This window comes from Pleurodeles waltl, chromosome 8, assembly GCF_031143425.1.
Source record: "Pleurodeles waltl isolate 20211129_DDA chromosome 8, aPleWal1.hap1.20221129, whole genome shotgun sequence".
Lineage (NCBI taxonomy): Eukaryota > Metazoa > Chordata > Amphibia > Caudata > Salamandridae > Pleurodeles > Pleurodeles waltl.
In genome coordinates, this window is record NC_090447.1 from 10640013 (window position 1) to 10663728 (window position 23716).

Consider the following 23716-nt stretch of genomic DNA (forward strand, 5'->3'; position numbering starts at 1 on the left):
GGTAAGGAGAGGTGAGTGCCAATAAAAAGGGAGAGCTGAAAAAAAGCAACAAATAGTAGAAATCATGCCTTTGTCTATGATGATGCATATGTTACAAATTTAGTGTGTCTCTACAAGGTGTGCTTTTTCACCCACAGGTGACACAGGTGAACTCAGTTCTGTGCACCAGAGATGCTTATGAAAGACAGGTTATTGTAGTCTCACAAAACACTATTCAGTGTGCAACTGGCATTGAGGTATTGCTTTTGGGTTACTAACAATCCCCTAATGGGATCAGGGCCACCTTGCTAACAGCAACAATCCTTATTTTCTTATTCACAGTAACCCACAAACTGTAAAAAGGAGAAGGAACACTTTAAGTAAATACTATTTATTACTAGAAGAATGCTCTGTTTCTCATTACATCTGAAACAACTACACAGAATATGATAAAAAAGCAAAATGATGTTATGAATAACAAGAATTAAATTAACATTTAAATTCATTGTTAAAAGGTGATTTAAAATACATCACTGTAACATCTACTTCTATGCACTATATTAAGAGAGCATGGAAGGCAGAGCTACTTGCAGGTTGGAGCTTCCTAGGAAGTAGTGACTCACTACATACCTTGTTGACAGCAAAAGCTTTACCAGTGGAAGTGTGAAGACAGTGTTCCCTGGAAAGGGTGGACACTTGCTGGGGAGCAGTCAGTCTTTCTTCTTCCGGGACTCAGATTTACTGGCCTTAGGCTTCAAGCGAGAGGTGCCACCTGTTGAGAGCAAAGTGTCTGCCAGCAGGTGAGACCATCTCTGTCAGAACTCATATGATATTATGGCCAAAGGAACAACCCTGACAAGTGGTCAAGTGGTTGTCCTTATATGTTAAGTCTTAGAATTTCTGACATACAGCTAGGAATGTCTAACATAGATTATGTGCATCAATGTGGGCCTCCCAGACATTTGCTTATAAACACAAGGCAAAGGATGTCAATTCAGACTACACTATTTTGGTTACATGTCTGTACGTTTTCATAGTTAATCTTCATATGGTGAAAAGTAGGCATTTGACCCAGACCGAGGTAGCTTTCGGTGAGGTTTCTGTGTCATCAATCAAAGAAGTCCTTCACACTTTCAGAATTCTTAGAAAGCTAAGGTCAGACGACATCTGCATCTAATAGTAGATATGACAATGATTCTGCGTAAACCGTGAAAGATGGCAGCTACGTTAGTTTGAGAATGAGAAGATGGCGACATCCATTAGTCAAGAAGGAGTCGGACCTACATAAGATGCAGCAAGACCTTAGGGGCTTTATGTCAATGGTACTGAAGAGATGTTTACAACCCCTCTCCCACTGAAGTCCATGGCTTGGTTCTGAGAGAACAGTCACACAAGCTGTGGGGACAATTGGGGCACCAGAGCTGAACTTGTAAACATTTAGCTAGGAGACTTGAAAGTTTGACATTTGCTTTCAACATCTGCTTTCTAAAGATGTACTTTTGTATGCTTAAGTGAACTGCGTTTTAAAGAACAACATTCCTCCACAAACTGGTATTTCCTTCTGTTGTGGGGGTGAGGATGGGGGAGCATTGCTCTATTGCTGAACTAGTTTACTGATGCCCCTCAGTGGTTGGTTTTGAAAAGAAAATCGTGGTCAGGGTTGTAATAACATTCTTATATTACTTTACATATGTGCACACTATATGTAAAAAAGCATCCATATGTGCTTTGGTTAATGTCCCATAATGAACCAGAGCTGTGTCATTTGTCTGCAATTGTAATTCTTGAGGTTTTTGTTTGTTAATAACTTGGGGTTTTATTTTATTTAGTTCCGAAGTTTGATGTTCTTGTGATGTGGCTTTGTATAACTGCACATCCATTGAGAGAAGCCTGATTGGCTGTACCAAGCAACCAATGATAATCCCCGGAATCCTGACACAAACCTGTGGTGTGTTTGAGGCAGATCACTGCACTCAGCTTAGTCACAGCTCCTACGAACACTGGGATATATCCGCCCTTTAGTTATTAATCCAATTTTTAAAGCTACCTTTAAACAATGTTCTGTTGTGGGGGCACAGGGTGCCCTTGGCATATTTGTGTCTCTTTCAAAGCTCTATGCTTTCACTCATTTTGAGGTTTATATGTGTCCACCATGCCTTGTAAGTGCTGGTCAGTGTGGTGTGATTTCAGCTGTTGTTTGGAAAACAGGCGGATTTCTGCTTCTTCTTATGTCTGGTTTTGCATAAACTGACATCACGACTTGTAAGCTGGATTTTTGTTTGTTGAACAGCACCCTTAAATATACCTTTACCTTCTTCTTCTTCCATGAGGTCCCAAACATGTCACCCCTTTTAAACATGTAAACTTCTGAAAGCGTTGGATTGTGTGTGTATTCGGCTAAACGTTCGACAAAGCTCTTCCATAATCAATAGTCCAGGTATAAACGAAGATGAAATAATAGCTCATATTGTCTCATGTGCTCCTACTGGTTGTCTGACTACAATTCAGTGCCTAGAAGACAGTGTTATGCAGCAGAAGTGCTCTAGGAAATATATCCTCATAGATGTTCATCAATACATGTAAGGATTTTTTGGGGGGGAATTTTCAGAAAGCTGGAAATCTGTTCACGTTTTAGGAGGAAACCATGCGAAGGGTACATTTCTGACCCTTTAAACTGATGTGTTTATTTATCAGCCTCACTCAGAGGAACCTGAACGATTGTGAAGGCAGTGGAAGTCTAAGGACTTTTTTTAACCCCCTTCTTAATTCTCACATAGCTTTCCTATTTTGGATTAATCACCATTGGAACTCCGCCCCAGAAGTTTTACGTGCAGTTCGACACAGGTTCGTCCAATCTCTGGGTCCCATCTGTCTTCTGCAACACCTCTGCCGCCTGCTGTAAGTATCTACAAGAACCATGATTGGATAGATAGAAGTATTAATGCCTCTCACAAACCCCGCCTTTCCTGCTGAGGCCACGCCCCTTGAGATTCATAGATTCAACTCGTGCTAGACATCCCTTATTGCACTTACTACCACTAAACAGTGCATTACAGCATCGCCCCATGCCTTCCCCTTGGTAAGCAGACCTCCATCATCAGTCCTCATTTGTTATTATGTTATTATCACTTAGCTGTGAAACAGAAAATATGCTTTGCTGGAGTTGAGAGAGAGGTCACCGGGTCAATGTGGCTTTAAACTGTGCAATAACACTTCCTAAAAGGAAGACACAGAAAGATAAACCAGTTTTCCCTTCATGCACCTAAAGCTCACTTTTCAGAGCCTGCCTGTGGAACAAGAGTGAGATTCAGTGAGGAATGCATTGGGTGTGGTGGATAACAGGATATGAGAAAGGGCAAAGGTCGAAAAAGCCACACTAAAAGTTTTTTTTTTCATCAGACATTCCCAGGAAGATATTGATTTGTTGAAAGAAACAAGCTTGGGACTGGGGAATTGTATGCTGCCTTCCATCCGTGGGAACCACAGTAATTACTGTGCTTCTTTGAGGTTGGCCAGTATGTGGTTGTCAATAGGCATCAGATGGTGTACTCATTATATAGCTCTGATCAGGAGAAGCAGATCAATGTAAATTCTAATAACACCTTGGTACTTTGGCTTTGTTGCGTCCACCATGGGGGATACCCAGGGAATAGGCCCACCACTCTCACAATTGTCCCTATGTTTTTCCAGTTTTTTTCAGCACTTGTATAACTAGCAGTTGTAGATGAAAGGGGACATTCCTGTGTCTTACCATGAGTAGCTGGACAGTCTTGTCTGTGTGTAGCTTCATGGCTGCTGCTCTGGGTTTGCCAAGGAGAAAGATAGAAAAATGTCACACCAAAACTGGCCAGGTGACCATTGAATACTTATAGAAAGTCACCCCGAAGCTTCAGAGAGGCAGAAGGAAACTTTTGTTTAGTATATTTTCAGGAATAGAAAGACCAATTCAACGTTACCATTAAATTGGATTTTGCTAATCAAAAGAGTATTTCTCTGGCTATCATCTTGAAACTAGCATTACAAGGTCTTATAATGTAATCCAGCTTTTCTCTATGGAAGCAGCCAGCCTCACTATAGTAAAAATAGCTTTATGCGTTCCTACTGTAAGGGCATGTGGAATATAAAACATTTACATGTCCTACTTTTAATACCATGCACTCTACCCTATGGGCAATAGGGCATATCTTAGAAGAGACATTAATCTTTAAAAAGATTTAGGCCTAACAAATGGGGTAATTTTAACAGGTGGAATTTGCATTTGAAACCTGCACAGCCAGGCTACGTGGCAAGCATGCAGTCATGTTTGCATTGTCACTGAAATGGGTACCACAATGAGAGCTGCAGTCCCCTTGTGACATTTACCTTACAGGCCTTGGTTACACTATGAGACCATATGCTTGGGGCTTATGTGTAAAGTAAACATACCAATCAAGTGTATATCAAATTGACCATGTTGAAAGGAGGAGCTAGAGCAATTTGCCACTGGTTTGCACAGGAAAAATGGACAGGAATTTATAGAAAGCAAAAATAGCGTTCAGCAAAAAGCCCAAAAAAGTCATGTGACGCTGAAGAAAGAAAACATTTGCAATAATTCCTCAACCAAACCTGCATAACAACACAGCGAAGTACTTTTAGCCACAGAAAGACACAGAACTGTTGGCTGATGCCAGTCTGGTAGGCGCTTGGCCGGAAGACCTCTCACAGAGTCTCACTCCAGCTATGCACACTTTCACTTGTACCTGTACGGCTGTGGATTCTGGGTAATTACCACAAGCCCATCTTCTACCTTTTAATGGGGTTTTCATGAAATTCCCCTCCCACATTGAAACATTAGTGATGTAACTATGAAAGCACTGCTTCACAATCTCCTACTGGCCTACAGATGAAAACCCCACCGACTACCTAGACCCAACGGGCCATCATGTCCAGACAAACCGCCATGCCAATAACATGGAGGAACAATGCCAGCTTGTGGTCCAGCCAACATGCTTCCACCAACATGCCCTCAAGCATTGCTGACAGGAGAAATCAGTCTTGCACCCGAGGTGATGAAAGTGTACAAATGCTCTTCAAACTTTTAAAAAGGATCATGGAAAATGTTCTTGGCCAGCTGAGAACATGAGATGCACAGAGCCGATATGCCCTTAAGAGCCTGCAGCATGCAGGAAGCGCACATGACAGACTGGTGCTGAAGGGACACAAGATGCTCATCTCAAAGACTCTCCACACCCGAGTGATAAGATTACAACACAGAGGGCACCAAGAAATGACCAATAAAAAGGCAAGGTTAAGAGAAAAATTCTGGTTCCCACATATGGTCAGCCTAGTGCAAACTCGAGTGCAGTAAGTCTAACAGTTCCAAATCACAGGTGGAGCAGAATGGTCAGCCTTGTGTGAGCAGTGTGGTGTAATAACTGCAGAATTCCATGAAATCCCAGACATGAGACAACTGCTAGTTATGATGGACTTTTGGACAAAGCACTCTGCTAAAGATACTGTCACTTTAATGTCCTTAGAGCACATCTGACACAAGCTGGAAAAATCATTATGACATTCAGCATATCAGTGAAAGTCAACACGATCAACAGGCTGCCATTCTGGAAGGACCAGCTCCAAGACTACTTCCAGGGTCTGCCCATCTGCAACAGAAAAACACACCCCACTGGCTTCAAGCAAATAGGGAAGTAGAGAGCTTTATAACAACCCTAAATAAGACCCTGCAGAAATGCATAGAACAGCAAGAGAATGTGGAGGGGTCCATACAAAACCTATCAGATTGGATGTCAACAGCCCATATTGGACAATACTATGTGCACCCAAGTAAATTGCCACACTGCACTACCTTATGTGAGCCAGTGACCAAGTTGTTCTTTGGACACCTCATAGATTCTGTATTGATGGCATTGCAGTGTCTTCCAAATCTGCTTGATGCTGAAGCGTGTCAAAGGAGGAGAGCAGGCAAGAAAATAATTAAAAAAAAGGCCACCTTGCTGTCCATCCAGGAAGGAAATGCAATCACGATACAAGATCCACATCCAGGATCAGAATTCCACATTAAATAGGAAGATGGCTGGACAGACGTAGTGGTTAAATGTGTCTTGGTTACCACTAAACAAGGTCCATTCCCTATTCATGATAATCAAAACAACTGTGGAAGAACGACACCAAGAGGAGGCCCTGAGAGATGAGAAATGTAATTAGCACATAGGACTGTCGCCTCAAGTGACCCTGCCTGAATCGTCAGGAGAGTACAAGCCTCCTGCCACACCTGTAAACCAAGAACCAGAGAGACGGGAAGGGAACACTCTGCCCACATGGAGCCAGAGGTGGCCTTATGCCAAATCCCATGCTCTGCCAAAGCGTGAAAAATGATCTGTGGTGGCTAAAGGATTCATTCCACATGTAACTCAGTTTACCCCGTTGTTTGTAGTTGTGACTAAGTTGGGGATGGATGTAGTGTGCCACCTAGCCACTACACACCATGCTCTAGTCTTGAGATTTCTTTTGAATTATTCATGCGTATGAGTACTGTTTAATGAACTGAGGCAATCCAAGACTACAACATCCACAGTGTGGTGTGCTGTGGGACAAGTGTCCAGGACTGAAGTGCTGCTTTCTTATGGTATGAAGTCATATTCCAAGTTTAGCTTGGACTACACAGGGTGAAAAAAAGTCAACACTGGGGACAGTGGAAGTTGAGGTGAAAGGGTAGGCAGCAGATTAAGCAGGGGAACTGAGAGGCAGCAGGAGTTCAGGAGAATGGAAAATATTGATGGAAGGATGATCCATGTTCAGTAACATGGTTCAGTTAGAGAGAGGGAGAGAATGAGATGCATTTACAAAATTGGTCTTCTTTCCATAGAAGTAGTTTAGCAGGAGAAGTGATAGAAGACCCAGATTGGAGGAAACTAAACCAGAGCATCTAGAGGGTTAGTGCTTCTGCAGGCCTTTGGGCTGGAGTATAAAATAGGTAGAATGCGAACCAAAGTTCTTAAAGAACTGGTACTGAAGCAACTGTGTCAAGTGTTGTATGACTAAAGTGTGTATTGTGGCAGAGCTGCTTGTGACACTTTAGTGGCCCTTGGCCATCATTAAAACATCTCTCAGTCTAATGAGATGGCGGGAGCTCACCCGTTGAACCACTTCCTCATTCCAATGAGTAAATCTGAACTCTCATTGACAAACAAGTCCATCTGATTGAAGACCTCAAATATTGTATCAAATGTCCCAATTCTTTGAAGGAAACTACTAACTTGTCAAAAGACACCTGTGCACATATCATTATCCTACCTCATTGTAAAGAGGTCACTATGATCATAGATGCTAAGTATTCACGTAGCACTAAGTGATATTTCCATGTTTTCATTATGCTTATATGCAAAATGACTTTAGCTTTTGTATGACATTGGTGTAGATTTATAAACATTTTGTGCTGGGTTTGCATCACAATAGTGACGTAAACCAGCAGAATTTTTTTTTTATTTACTTTCCAGCGCAAAACAAAAATTAACGCTAAGCAGTGTGAAGTGCTGCTTTGCAGTACTTAGTGCAAAGGGTGTTATCAGGTTGGTTCTTGAGCGGTCCCCTGCAACCACCCATGCTTTTTGATGAAAAACCCTATCCACTAACAATACTAGGTTTTGCATTACAAATGAACATCATTTGAAGGCAGGCAATAAAAGGAGAAATGTTTTAATTTCTTCTTTCTTTTCTTACTTTGCATGTGTGCTGCTCTGTACAGTACACATACATTGTAGGATAAGTTTTAAAGCTAGTCTAAGCATAATATTTTATGCTGGAAGGGAACCCTTTCAGTACAAAATCTATGCTGCTCTCTCACACACTCCTTAGCACAATGATGGTGTATGCGAGGCGCACAGCAGCATAACTCTGTGCCAGCACTAGGGAGAGGGGACGAGAGAGCCATATGTACGTAGATATGGCACTCTCCTACTTTCTCCCTGTCACACCACACAGCGTAACGCTTTTGGCTGCCGTGCTGCGTTGCGTTGCGAGACACTTTTCTAATTGTGGACCTTTGAGCGACACTTTATCATGAGTACACACAGGCTGTTAGGCCTATCTAATGCAAATGCTGGCAGCACAATCAAAGTGGTGCTGTAGCTTGAGGCACCATGGTCAGAGTATTTTTGAGTTCTGCGTCTCTCCCCAGAACATCATGCATACATGATATGTAGGAGTCTGCATTCGTTTTGTGTGCCCCTTTCTTCCAGGGTGATCCATGTGCTGTTCTCCCTCACCCCATGCCTCTCTCCCCTGCATAACAAATTGTTTCTCTGAAGTGATGCTTGATTGTGGGCCTTTCCCTTTCTTCGCCTCTTCCCGGGTCTGTCGGCTACTTGGTGGTCGTTGGGAGGAGACCATTGTCTTGTGTTTTATCCACAATCTATTTCTTGACTGTACTATTCTGGCCATGGTGTTGCCTCACCCCATTAATTGCACCATCTCAGGGTATTCTGGCCCATGACTGTGGCAAGAGACTTGGTTCAGTTGAGGTACGATGGTGGGGATTGTTGGCCTCAGCTAAGAGGCTTGCTGAGTGTGGATCAGCTTTTCTTGCTCTTGGCCTAATCAGTAGGCATTGAACAGAAGAAGAACATGACATACTCCTACATTTCTGTTTATTCCCACGGTTCCTCCACACACATTTTCAAATAGTAATTTCTTATGGACACCTACCCTTCACCTCTTTTCTTTTATCCCTCACCCACGCCACTCTCTCTTCTGCCCCTCCTTCACTGGCACCGTTTTCCCACTCTGATCCATCCTGCTCCCACATTTCAAATGATACATCCCATGGTTTGACTTGAATCTGAACCATTTATAGCAAGCCTCAACTCTGCCAGACCAGTCAGGACTTTTCTTGGTTAGGGATCCAAGGATGAGTCACAGGCTCTCTATTTTTTAGCAACATGTTACGTTGTGGGAAAATCCAGCCTCCCCATAGTCCTTGTAATCAGATATTCATGGCGGTCCTTCACCCACCAGCCACGCTGGTCAATGGTGCCTGGAGTGAAGTTAACTAGATGTGTGTGGCTTCACCTCTGAAGGACAGTAGTCTTAGATATCACTGTCCTGCAGGCAGGTCCCGCACAACAACTTCCTTCTCTCACATGCACCATGGATAGAAGGGATGACTGCCCATGCCAGGAATTCTGTCTGCAATACAAAAAGATGATGTATGGAGTGCTGAACAATGCAAACACTCACCCCCAGTCACAGATCTGGGTTTAATCCATCATTCTTCTGCTCACCATGCCATCCCAGTTTGGACCCAGCCATATGCAAATCAGTCTTGACCCTGTTCCTCATGGGAACAGTCCAGCCCGAATTGCCAAGCTAGGTCCTCCCTGGACCAGAAACAAGCATCCTGGGACCGGTTTCAGAGTATCACCCTTCATCGGCCAGGCTATCTTGAATCCAGTAGCACAGTGAACAAGGGACCCACATCTGGGCATACCCTTCCCACTTAGGGCAACTTTAGCAATACAAAAGGATGATGGACGGAATGCTGAACAATGCAAACACTCACCCCAGTCACAGATCCGGGTTTAATCCATCGTTCATTTGCTCACCATGCCACCCTGTCTGAGCATTAATTGTTTGTGTGCTGCCCCTAATGGATTGCTACAGATGGTCAGGTGTATCTGTGGCTAGATGATCTGTGTGCAAAGCAATGTTTCACTGGACCGCATACTCCTTGGTCCAGGACCTTTCAGCTTAGAGGTGTTATTAGTTAGGAATACAGGTCACAGGTGACCAGAGACACTGTTGTGTCTGGGAGTCAGCCTGAGACAGTCAGGTAACTATCTTCAAAGGCCATGGCACCAAGTCAGCAATTTAAGCAGAGGACTATACAAAGCAACCCCAGTACTCTGTTCAATTTATCACCATGGGAGTCAGGGATCTTACTCACGTAAAGTGGAGATTAGCAGCAGTTTGGGGCTGCCAGGAAAAGCCTGTTGGCACACAAAATTCAATCACCCAAGCTAACCATACAGCATAGTACTGAAGTGGCCCAATGCCTTGCCTTGTGTGTACATACATGAACCTAGCATTGCACTGTGCCACTTGGCAAAAGTGCAACATCCAATCACTTAAAATTGTGCTCTCTGCAGAAACTGTTTTTTGTACTGAAATCACACTTTGCTAGATCACTAATCGTCTTTTTGTAAGAGATTTTCCATAGAGACACTTGATGTACTCATAACTCTGTAGCAATTTTTGTATATTTGATCTTCTTTTCTCTTCCTCACGATTCTTATTTGTTTACCAAAACTTCTTTTTGTATCCGCAGTCAATCACAACAAATTTAATCCTGCCAGCTCTTCAACGTTCAAGTCCAGCACAACCAGCAGTGCGCTGTACTACGGCAGTGGAAGCCTGACGGGTGTCCTGGGATACGACACCGTCCAAGTAAGTGGATCAGAGATCAAGACCTTGTGTTCCCTTCCTAGGGCTGAGTGTGGGCACCACATGAATGTATTTGATTCCCAGTGCTGTGGGATCTTCACCTCTGATTTCTTTATCTGTGGTGTTTCCTGTAGTGCTGACCAAGCTCCAGTTTTGTAGAACCTATAACACCTCTGGCATGGTGGAGCAATACCATGCTTGGGCTAGGGTTGAGAGAAGGTACAGAAGTGACATGGAGATGGGAAGTCACATAGACCACACCTTCTCCGTGCTGAAGCTCCTTTATCCTATGGCATGGAGGGCGCAGATTTCTTTATTGAGCTGCCATCATGAAACAGGGGCTGCGGCTTTTACCAGGCACCATTCTCCCACTTTCCTGGCATGGCAGGCCATTTTGAGAAACAAGAGGGAACTGAACTGTAGTGAGTAGATGGCTGAGTAGCAATAGGGTGAGGGCATAAGGAGTGTGATCCAAGATAATAGGGAGTATCATTACAGATTAGCTCTCAGCTAAAAGGACACATGTACACCTGGAAATAGCTGGATTGGTGTGGTCAGCAGAGGTCACTGGAAAACACACAAGGTGAGGAGATTCTGTGTTGACAGACGGTGATACGATACAGTTTAATATGATAAAATGAGCTCAGACCTGGGTATGATACAATACAGTATATTACAATATGATATAGGGGAAATAGGATATAGGAACAGTAAGTCTTGATAGGATATGACATATGATATATGATGTAACATGACATGATATGGTAAGATATCATATTATTTGATATGATATGATAAATAACATAATATGATAAAAGGAAATTAGGTTTTGATTTTCCACAATACGATATAGAATGATATAAGGAGGTTTAGTCTCAATCATATATTATATAGTGTGATAAGATATCATAGTATGTCATATAATCTTAAATGATATAAAGAGATTTGCTCTTGATATGATACATTATGATACGATATGATATGATATGATATGATATGATGTGATATGATCAAGGAGAGTAGTTGTTCACCCAGTATGATATAATATTGTGCTATACTATATGTGATATTTAATGATATATGATATATGATGTGATATGATATGAAATAATATATGATGTGATATATGATATATGATATGATATATTAAATGATATAACAGAATATCTGTTCACCCAGCATGATATAATATGATGTAATATTAAATGTGATATGATAACTTATATGATATTATGTGATATATGATATGACAGAGTAGCTGTTTACTCAGCATTATATAATATGATGTGATATTATATGTGATATGATGTATGAAAGGGGTGTTGATCCAGTATGATATGCACCAGAGAACTGACATGAGCCTGTTCGATCAGTGACCTTCCCTGGCCCCTCCCCCCCCCGACACCTTGAGACCCTCACGGGTGAATAGCGCGCTCTACAAATTTCTTTGATTGATTGATTGATTGAGAGCTGATGCCAGGTAAAGGTCTCTCTTTATTGGCCAACTCCATTGGATTATATCGGTGCTCACACTCCCTCCAAGCACCACCTTTTCCATCACCTCCAACTTCCATCCCCCTTATGTCTAGAATAAAAAATACTTTTGTGTCATACATGTTTGTCAATAAACGTGGACAGTGTCTGACAAAACTGGTAATTCAACAGACCCTAAAACATGAGTTCTTCAAAGCAGGATGCAGAGAATACTCAAAAAAGTACTTCCAAACAAACCACTGTCATGCTTGTCTGTGTCCCAGGTAGACTCAAGCTCTGACGTCCTCTTTACCATTCAGTAGACATCCTCCCCACATCCTACTAAGTCATGCATTATCTGTGGAATAGCACATATAGCCCTTGTCCCACTGCATTTAATATGAAATGCATGCTGGAATCTCTTGGATATCTTTAGTAATTGTACCACAAAAGTTAGTGTGTGGAATGTGCTATCAATCTGAAACTCATTTGACTTCTTTCTTCTCGCAGGTGGGAAGTGTGGTGGTCACTGACCAGGTCTTTACCTTAGCCTACACCGAAGCTGAAGTTTTTGAAAACCAGCCCTTTGGTGGCATGCTGGGTTTGGCGTACCCTAATGTTTCAGGTGATGGAACCACCCCAGTGTTTGACAACATGTGGAAGCAAAGTCTGATTCCTGATGACCTCTTCTCAGTTTACCTCAGCTCGTAAGTCACATTCCTACATATGATGCATATCAGAAAATGAGCCAGATCACACAGTACACAAGGGAGGGCACAGGATATCCAGACGCAGAAGATTCAATCCTATAAAGAGAAACTCCGGAACAGTACTAGACATAAACAACAGACTTTTTCACAACTGTGGGTGGCAGTGGTGTGCATCTTAGAACTTCTACTTAATCCTGCCAATCTGATGTTCAAACTCACTGCCACTGTCCCTCATGAATATATGCTGCTAGGATCAACACAGGTGGTCACACTCAACCAGCTGCTCATTGGCACTGCTTGTTTGCTGCTGAGGTTCAAAAGACCTTGCCTTCAGTACATCCTTGTAGAGCACATGGTTGCCTCTCTACAGCAGCATGCAGTAGTCTAAGGGAGCCACAGACTACTGTGCTGATGCGTTATCTTCGGTTATCTGAGTGCCCAACCACTGCGCGCCTTCCTCTCGCACTGCACCTTCTTCACATGAATCTAGTTTGTGGTTATTAGATGCGAGGGTCTTGCTTTCTTAGGGCCTCATTTACCAGCCCTTTGTGCCACTGCTGCATCATCTGTTATACGCAGCGGTGGCGCAAGCAATGCACTACACTGCTCCATATTTACAAACTGATGGACCAGTGCATCCATTTGTAAAGCCCTGCATCACATTAAACCTGCACCTGGTATAATGTATGCAGGGTAGGCGTTGCAGCATTGAGAGTGAAATTTACAACAATTCACTTCGTCATTCTGTGTCTTCACTCCGTCAACATTTTACTGCCTGCTCAGAGCAGGCGTAAAATTAACATAGGGCTTTTCCCTATGGGGGTCTCCTCGCATTACTGGAGTTGCGTCAGTTTAACAATGCTACTCCAGCAATGCATGAGTTTAGTGCCAACAGATGTGTCAGAATTTCTGATGTGTCTGTGAAAACGTGCCCCATGGAGCTCTGTATTGTAAAGACAGTGCGTCCATGGCCTCGTTACGGGATGTGCAGGAAGCGCAGGAAATCTGATGCATCGATAGTGATGCATCAGAATCCTGTGACTGAGCCCCTTAGTTGTCTTGATGAATGTTAACACCCTTGCTTTTGCAATTGATGCTGAGATTATTTACTAGAGTCTAGTTACTTAGTTTGGACAACAGCATTTGCAGACCCACTTTAATTCTGCTGAGAAATCTATTGTCAGCGTATAACATGCTTTGCAATAATTTCTCCGCTAGTTTGGATGCATGAGCATTTGTCTGGTCCAAGACTTCTGTGAGTTCTGCCAGAAAGAGGTTGAACAATGCTGGGGCAAGCATGCATCCCTTTCTAAGGCCTATTGTGGTCTGGACCTTGTAGGAGACCCTTGTTCCATCTCTTATGTTCATAGAGCTGTTGTTTAGCTTTCAATAGTTCCTCTAGGATCCCTTAAGCTGCAAGTTTGGACCAGAGATTTATCCCATCTGCATGATCAAAAGCGGCCCTCAGATCCACAAAACAGGCATGAATGGGACTTTTGGGGCATAGTTACAATGTCCCTGTGGCACAATAATGCCTCTGGAGCATCACTTTTCTGACGGTCTGGTGGTGCAGTGTTCCCCCATAAGGCCACAGAAAGCTACCTTGCACGACTTTTCATAGCCTTGTAAACACGGCCCCCTTTCACGCATAACTCTGCATGAAAAGGGCATTCTACGGGTGTTGCTGTGGGTGTTCCCACGCAACACAGATGGAATCTGACGCAGTCACAGATTTGCAAGGTTTTGTAAACCTGGAAAAGCATCGAATTCCTACGCCACCCCAGGGATGGAGTAAAAGTGACGCAACGAGGAGGAATACCTTTAGTTCTCCTTATTTTTTGCTATTTTGTAAGTGGGATTAATTCTGCAGCACATATAGAAGGAAGAAATCACAATTAAGGATTGTTTATGTGCAGGAAGATGTCCCTTCCTGCACAAAAACAATCATTCCTGCAATTCAAGCGCCTTTGGACCATGGTGCAAGGTTGCCTTTGTATTTGTATTGGTATTTATTGCGCGCATTCCGGCGGTAGCATCGAAGCGCTGAGTGGCAATGAAGTGAGAGAGAGAAGAGCACAGAAGGATGCTGCAGAGTAGCTGCCAGGAAATTAACGAGAATTAATTTGGAAAAAGCCAAGTTTTGAGCAGCTTCCTAAAGGATAGGAAGTTATCGTCCTTCCTAATGGACAGAGGAGGAGTATTCCAGCATTTGGCCTCTGCTACAGGGAAAGCCTTGTCACCTCACCTAGTCTTACGGCTACAGGGGACAGAAATCAAAAAGAGACCTGAAGAGCTGAGCTGATAACCTGGCACAAATCGTTGTAAAGAAGAGCAGAGGTATTCAGGCCGTACCCGGTGAAGTGCCTTATAAGCCAGACAAAGAGCCTTGAACAAAATGCGATTCTCAACAGATAGTCAATGCAATTGTCTCAGGCTGTCGGCAGCCGAAGCTGAGCGGGGAAAATATAATAACAAGCGGGCAGCGGTTTTCTGAATCAGTTGCAATTTGTCGAGAGAACCTTTATCGATATTCAACATCAGCTTGTTCCAGTCATTTAGTTTTGAGATCACCAAGGTCAGAGACACCGACATTTTAAATTCCTTCTAGATATATTGGAACATTTTCTTCAGGGTTTTTAAGCCCGTATTTATACTTTTTTAGCGCCGCATTTGCGTCGTTTTTTGACGCAAAAACGGCGCAAACTTGCAAAATACCATTGTATTTTGTAGGTTTGCGCCGTTTTGCGTCAAAAAGCGGCGCAAATGCGGCGCTAAAAAAAGTATAAATACGGGCCTTAGAATCCAATAGCCGGCTTTAGTGGTCGAATTTACTTGGGACTTGAAGGATAAGGAGTTGTCAGACGCAATCCCGAGGTTTCAAGTGGATGCTATGGGGACAGGAAGGTCACTGCAAGATTGCAGCCACCATCGTGGGCTCCACAACTCACTGCTAGAGGGGAAAGTAGGTTCTCTGTTTTGTTGCCATTCATTGTAAGCCTGTTGTGGCCCATCCATTTATTACCTCGCTCATGCAGTGGCGGAATCTGTCTGCCACCTCCTACCAGTTCTTGTTAACAGGAAGGATGAGCTGAGTGTCATCAGCACAGGAGGCAGCTAGAAAGCCCAAAGAGCAGATAAGTCAAGCAAGTGGAGCCACATAAAGATTAAACAGGGTGGGGCTGAGAGAGGAGCCCTGCGGACTCCACAAGGTGGTTGAAACGGGGGACCTCTGAGATCATCACAACTTACCATGGTAGATCTATGGTAGATCTCCGGCACAGAAAGCACTTCAGAGTAATCAAGGCTTTCTCTCTAACTCCCGCTTGGTGAAGACATCGTACCATTAAGTGCGGCGCAATGGTATCAAATGCAGCAGATAAATCCAGTAGCACTAAAAGTGCATGTCCCCTTTATCAACCAGTCTGCAAATGGGATCCGAGGTGGTGATGAGGGCAGATTCCTTGCTGTGAGCTTCCCGAAAGACGTGCTGAGAGAGATGCAGGCAGCCTGGTTCTTGTAAGAATTGTGCCACTTCTGTATTGAGATGTTTTTCAAAAATGTTTGCCTGAAAGGGCAACCAAGCTGTAGGGCGGAGATTCTTGAAGTCGTTCGGAGCACCACTAGGTTTCTTTTTCAGAGGGATAACAATCGCTTCCTTCCATGAGGGAGGAAGTGCTCCGGTGTTCAAAATCTCCTGACAGAGGTTCCAGGGCCGAGGACGCCAGCTCCGGAGCGAGCTTCAGTATGTGATGTGGGCAGGGATCGCTGGGGGACCTAATCCCTACACAATCGACTATTAAAAAAAAACAGCTAAAAAAGGAAGCACACACACTAAGTCACTGCCTTGGAGCTAAGGAGACAATTATGCGCCAGTGCAGAGGAAAGTACAAGGATGCATTGTATTGCTGTAAATACAATGCAACGCTGCACTTTCCTAATGGTGCAGCAGGCTTGCTTGCAGTGCTACGCCGCATAATTTTCTTGTAAATATGGGCCATTGATTTTCTGAGCTTTTCTTATTGTCTGTACTAGGTGACACAAGCAGCGGCTCCTCAGGGCCACGCTCTTACAAAAAAGCAATGGAAAAGTGGTGACTCCTCATTGAGGACACATAAAAAAAGATTTTGACTCTGAAATGTTATCTTGCCATTGGATGATTTTTCCACACACTTGTGTTCACATGAACACCATGCATCTGTAATTATAGTTTGAAAGAATAACAACTGCCCTTTCTTTTCACTATAGCAATTGTGATGCAGAAAGTTGTCATGTGCATGTTGCTTCCGTTCACCACAGTATGGGTCCCCCCCTTTACCCATTGGCTCTCTTCACTTTGAACAAATGCATGAAGCTTGTGGACATTGTTCACATGCACCTAAAATACTATCTTCTACTGCCTTTTGCTTCTGAGACAAGTCTGGTTCAAAGTGTGTTTAATGTTATTTATTTAATACCAGCTATCTATGTTGTAAGTATATCTGGCTCCCCAGCTAGGTGGTCATTTATTTGCATCTCCTTTTTAGGTCTGGTGTTAACCAATACCTTTTGATTTTACTGAAATTAGACATATCGTATGACTAATTATCTGGGCTTTCAGTCAGCATTTTTCATCCAGTGGTCTGTAGTTGTGTCATCCACATTTTTCTCCCACCTATTACAGAAAAAGCTTGTGGGAGTGGGTTGGCCTATTTCAGCCACTGGCTAACTTCATTTTTAGTGACTGCATTTTGCTCTTTCACACGGAGCACATCCACACACCAAGGGCCAGATTTAATAGAACGTGATTGTGCGTGGTGCTGTGCCAAATTTGTCAGCGTAGCACACTGTCATTTTCAAAATACAGAAATGTGCTGTATTTACTAGAATACGGTGCACCCCGTGTTTCCCCCTGTGCTGGCACTAAATTTGCTGCTATGCGCCAACGCAGCAACCCTTGCAACATAGTGCAAGGACGGCTGTGTTGAAGGGGAGATTGTTTTTGTGCAGGAGGGAACACCTTCCTGCACAAAAACAATCTTCAATGGCAATTTGCTCTTTCTATGTGTGCTGCAGAATGCAGTACACATAGAGCAAAAAACAAGGAGAAATGAAAGCATTTCTACTGGTTGCATCATGCTAACACCACCTCTGGGGTGGCATTAGTTTCTGACGCTGCCTCAGATTAATGATTTCTCATAAATCTGGGGCAGCGTCAAAATGCAATGGGTGTTGCTATGGCTCGTCCACAGCAACACCCATTGTACGCCCCTTCCATGCACAGTGCTGCGTGTGAAGAGGCTGTATTTACAGGGTGGCGTTAAGCAACAAAAAGTGGCTTAGAACCACCTTGTAAATACAACACAAAGCACAGCGCCACCAGAGCGTCATAAAAAGTGAAGATCTGGTGGTGCTAGGGGCTTGTAAATATGCCCCCATGTTTCCATGACCGGAACCTCAGAGCCTTGAGCAGTTCAGGTATAACTGGCTAATTGTGCAATGTTCTATACTTTTACTTAACAGGGATGGCGACAGCGGAAGCATGCTGATCCTTGGAGGGACTGACCCTTCTTTTTATTATGGAAATATCTACTGGGTACCAGTCTCAAAAGAGAAATACTGGCAGATTGCTATGGAAAGGTATGTGTTATGGATGATCATGCAAACATATCATAAAGTGGTAGTTTTGAATGAACAAGGCCCCTGCTGCTATAGGTGTTTATTGCATGAATTTTACATCAGTTGTGTGACACACGGGTGTGCTCCACTTCCAATGAAGAGAGAACTTGGAGGCCCTTCAAGCCACCTCTAAATAGAGCTTACTTCATATTCCAGCCCATATTTATTGGCAATTAGCACAGGGCAGCGCCTGAATTCTTCTTACTATGCTGCTCCACACCAATGTGAATTCCTACCTAAAAACAGTCCCGAGAGGCATTTTCCTCTTTCTATTTGTGCTGCAGAATGCATGGGAAGAGAAAAAAACAAGGGGAAATAAAATAATTGCTCCTTGTTACGTCTGCTCTGGGGAGGCATAATGCTTTGGCACTGCCCCAGGTTTATGTCATTAGGTAAAGTGGGCACCGTTAAATCCATGGGCGATGCATGGGAAAACCCACCGCAACACCCATGGAACACCTCCGGCTTGAGCTGCTTTTTCTTACTCCATATCTGTGAGGACATGCAAAGCCACACAGAGTGGCTCTGTGTGCTCTCAGAGATATGGTTCACAGGCCTGCACCCCTGGAGCTTCCACAAAAGGGACACTCCCGTGGTGCAATCCTCTAGTAAATATGCCCCTCAGTCTCCAGTAGTGCACAAACAGCTACGACTGTGGCATTTTCAAAGCATTGGGCTCGTTAGTAAGTTGTAGCAGGCAAGGGCAGATCTTCTGTTCAGAAGAGATGAGGGACGAGGGTCAGGGACAAACACAATACAATATAACGCAGTGTAAGGTATTACAGACATGAATGTATGTCACTCTAAAATAGGTAGAGCAGTTAAGTAAAGTAACTGTAAAGATGTAAAGTTAATCCAGCATTGATATATGTTAACAATAACTTCAGAGTGCTAACCTCAGACAGTCATCCATTCATGCTTTCTCAGTGTGGTCATGTACAATGGAAACTGAACCAAACATGTTCAGACATTTTCAGTATTTTCAAAAGAAGTGGGATGTAGGTTTCTGTATGGGGTGCTCAGTAAAATAGGCTAATGGGGGGCTGTTCTTGCTGCTCTCATTCCAATCAAGTTTGTTTCTGGACCAGAGGATAACCACACTGCAAATGGTCTACCATGCCTCATCGTCAATGCCCTCCAAATGCTTTAACCTCAATGTTCACTCAATGTCTCACTGTCAATGTTCACATAATGCCTCATTATCATTGCTCTCCCAATGCCTCACCGTCAATGCACTCCCAACACATCAATTCCTTCCCCGATACCTAACCATCAATGATGTCCCAATGCCATACCATCACTGGGTCAGTATTTTCCCAAAGCATCTTTGTCAACGACCTTGCAATACCTTACTGCCGATACTCTCTCAATGAATGATGTCAATGCTATCCCAGCGCTTCATAGTCAGTGCTCTCCATATATATGTTCATCAGTGATCTCCAAATCCATCACCCTCAATGCTCTCCCAGTGTTCCAATGTCAATGCTGTTGCAATGTCTTACTGTCAAAGCTCTCCCAGTGCATTACCATCAGTGCTCTCCCAATGCCTTAATGTCAATGTTTTCTCATTACATCACTATCAATGCTCTCCCAATGCCTTAGAGTCAATGCTCTCCAAATGCCTTACCTTCAATACGTGACTATCAATGCTCTCCCGATGCCTTACTGTCAATGCTCCCTCAATACATCACTATCAATGCTCTCCCAATTCCTTACCGTCAATGCACTCCCAATGCCTTACTGTCAATGCTCTCTCAGTGTACCACAATCAATGCTCTCCCAATGCCTTACCATTGTTGCTCTCCCAATGCCTTACCTTTAATGCTCTCACAATGTATCACTATCAATGCTTTCCCAAAGCCTCACAGTCAATGCACTTCCAATGCCTTATCATCAATGCTCTCTCAACAAATCACTATCAATGATCACCCAATGCCTTACCGTCAATGCTCTCCCAATGCCTTACTGTCAGTGCTCTCTCACTATATCACTATCAATGCTCTCCCAATGCCTTACCATTGTTGCTCTCCTAATGCCTTACCATTGTTGCTCTCCCAATGCCTTACTGTCATTGCACTCCCAATGCCTTACCTTTAATGCTCTCACAATGTATCACTATCAATGCTCTCCCAATGCCTTACCGTCAATGCTCTCCCAATGCCTTACTGTCGTTGCTCTCTCAGTGTATCACAATCAATGCTCTCCCAATGCCTTACCATTGTTGCTCTCCTAATGCCTTACCATTGTTGCTCTCCCAATGCCTTACTGTCATTGCACTCCCAATGCCTTACCTTTAATGCTCTCACAATGTATCACTATCAATGCTCTCCCAATGCCTTATTGTCAAAGCTCTCCTAATGCCTTACTGTCAGTGCTCTCTCACTATATCACTATCAATGTTCTCCCAATGCCTCACTGTTGTTGCACTCCCAATGCCTTATCTTCAATGCTCTCTCAACAAATCACTATCAATGCTCTCCCAGTGGCTCACTATCATTGCATTCCCAATGTCTTACTGTCAATGATCTCTTAATGTATCACTATCAAAACTATCCCAATGCCTTATAGGGTTCTCCATATGTATCTCCATTACTGATTTTCCAATACATTACCGCCAATGCTCTTTCAGTGCGTCACTATGCATGCTCTCCCTACTCTTTATTGTCAATGTTCTCCCAATTCCCCACCGCTAATGCTGTGCCAATTCATCAACATTAATGCTCTCCCAATGCCTGTCTGCCAGGGTCCATTTACAATTTCAACTCTTATATCAAGAAATTCATGGGCCGTATTGTTCATTTTATCTGTCAGATTTATATCAATATTTCAATGATTCAGCTCAGCTAGTTTACAATCATTGTAGGTGCGCTTGACGGATAGTAGCCCCATTATATTGGGGTGCGATGGTAGAAACCTTTAACATCCATCACACACACAAGTGCTGGGCTTCTTTCAGGAATCTTGAAGTTGGAGATATCTCAATCATGAAAGGCTTCTCCAACAGCTCTCTTGACCCAGCGATGGGTCTGAACAAATGGAAACAAGTGACAACAACTGCAAAGCCCATCACAAACGGAGTAATTGAAAAATAATGCTTTCTGAGATGCTGGGAACTTCACGTTTATATCTGGTAACTACACTTACCTGGTTGTGTACACTGTGAAGTGAGCGTCTCTGTTCCTTCAACTGCTGGTTCCATGTTACTGATAAAACCCCCTGGTTTGTAGAGCTTCACTTTATCTTCATCACAAAAAGCAGTGTTTGCCAAAGCTTGTATCTTCACAATTTAGCATATTTGGAAACACTGGGGATGGTTTGTTGGTGTGGAGTAAACAACCAGCTTGATTTGCCCTTCCTTTAATCCAGTAATCATGACAATGATGTGAAATATTCCTTTTGCAAACAAACTACATTTCTCCATGCCACAACGTGCCTGGGGTGAGAAAGGGGATCCTCTCCAAGGTGTAGTGGAGCAAGAGGAGTGAAAAGAGGACTGAGTTCCCTCTAAGAGCTTCATACTGATTCTGGTGGCCTTTGTCACACCCTCAGGAAGCATGAGATGCATTTGTAGGGAGAGGGCACTGACGTGGATACCCCATAGCATCAAGGCACAGTTCTCAGCCCTATCATGGGTCTGGCTGTTGGTCAGGCATGGTTCAGATACTTTGGGGCACATTTAAGCAATGTGGCACTGCACCCAGTGCAGCGGCACTGTCCTTGTGCCCCTTAGTGATTCCTACTGACACCATGTGTCCGCCATATTTAAAATATGGCGCACCATTGTGCAGGGTAGGTGGCAATAACATCAACATTTGTGACGCTATTGGTGCATTACGCCACTTTGTAATTCTGGTGTGGCGTTTTTAGCCATGTAATGCCACATTTCCGTAAAAAATTACACCAATGTGTCATTAGATGGCACTAGGCCCTCTTAAATATGGGCCACTGTTTCCATGGCCATTATGCCTGGAGACCACTGGAGACTATTCAGTAGGTCAGAACGTCCACCTCAGCATCCTGAGAGATTGGGGTGTAAAGACTCATTCTTATTCTGGTGTAAACATAAACCTGTCAGAGTTGTCTTCCAGAAAACCCACCACTTTCACCAAGCTGGAAGAGATTCTCCATTACTGTATCAGTCCTGAAGTTCCTCTCCCACTCTTGGTGCCCTGAAACTGTTCCTAGGAGGAGATGAGGCAGGAACAGCTCACAGACGAAGTGAAGTGCAGCCACAGTCCCTCCCTCCTCACTGCCATGACCTGCTAGCTTGTCTGCCCTTTAAGTACCCTGTGAGTAGAATGCTGCTGCACGCAGGAAGACAAATGCTTCCTGGTGGAGAACATCTGCATTTTATAAGGATGTTGTCCTTCCAGACACCGAATATGTGTTGCTGGAATGTTGAGCCAATGCCTTGATATGGGGAAACTCTTAAAAACTGTAATTTCAATTAAAATATTTCAATTGTGATTTCACATTTCAGCAGTTATTTTCAAATCCTCATTGCTTCCCCAAAGTATGGCTGCGGGTGATACTTTCAAAGTTAGGATTTAGCACTTTGACAGCATCTCCTGCAGACTTATGGAAAGATGAGATGTGGAGATGGTGTCTCCCACACCACAATCAGGTGTGAAAAGGCCATCAAATGTCAGGAGCTGAGGACCAAATCCTGTCAATGGGGATTTCACTTAAACAACATCAGTTATATGCAGTTGGGCCCGAATGGTCATGTTCACGCTTTATAAACTCTCTAAATAAATAAAGATGTGTTTAATCATTCTCTTGACTTCTCGCTCAGTATCACCATGAATGGAAACATTATCGCCTGTGATGGAGGATGCCAAGCTGTGGTGGACACTGGGACTTCACTGATTGCTGGACCACCAAGTGGAGTACTAAACATCCACAATGCCATTGGAGCTACTCTAGACTGGAACGGGGAGGTATGTACCAGTAGCATCTCATTTTTATCCAGAATCAAAGACTAAACAGAATACTGATCATGAAAGCATCCTTTGGACCTTGATGTATTGTAGTGATGACAGTGATATAATATTGCCATTTCTGCAACTTGTAGGCAACCATGCAGTCAGATACCTTCAGCATCCAGCTATTTAAATTCTGAACTGGCATGGTTTATCCTGACACATTCTGTCTCTTTTTTCTGTTTCAGTATCGCGTTCCTTGTTACTCCATTGACTACTTACCTGATATCTACTTCATCATCAATGGGAAGCCATTCAATGTCCCAGCCAGCGCCTACATTAACCAGGTAAGTGGCCAATCTTGCGCAGGGCTTCCTTTGACCTTAGAACGATCTTAAGACTCACTACTGTGACAGAATTAATAGTACTATGATCTCATCCATAGTACTGTTATACAAGTCATTGTATGTGATACAACTCATGTTACTGCAGTACAGTACTGTGATAGATCTCAGTACTGTGATACAACTCATAGCATTGTAA

At 43.4% G+C, this 23716-nt stretch overlaps 1 protein-coding gene across 1 annotated transcript in view; it reads left to right on the forward strand.

The window, feature by feature from the left end:
- Positions 1 to 23716, forward strand: part of LOC138249022 (pepsin A-like) — a 49476-nt gene that overhangs the window by 15217 nt on the left and 10543 nt on the right. Inside the window, exons 3-8 of the mRNA XM_069203079.1 lie at positions 2757 to 2877; positions 10298 to 10416; positions 12397 to 12593; positions 18096 to 18212; positions 23047 to 23191; positions 23422 to 23520. Of these exons, the coding sequence (XP_069059180.1) occupies positions 2757 to 2877; positions 10298 to 10416; positions 12397 to 12593; positions 18096 to 18212; positions 23047 to 23191; positions 23422 to 23520 (798 nt within the window). The remainder of the gene's footprint in view (positions 1 to 2756; positions 2878 to 10297; positions 10417 to 12396; positions 12594 to 18095; positions 18213 to 23046; positions 23192 to 23421; positions 23521 to 23716) is intronic.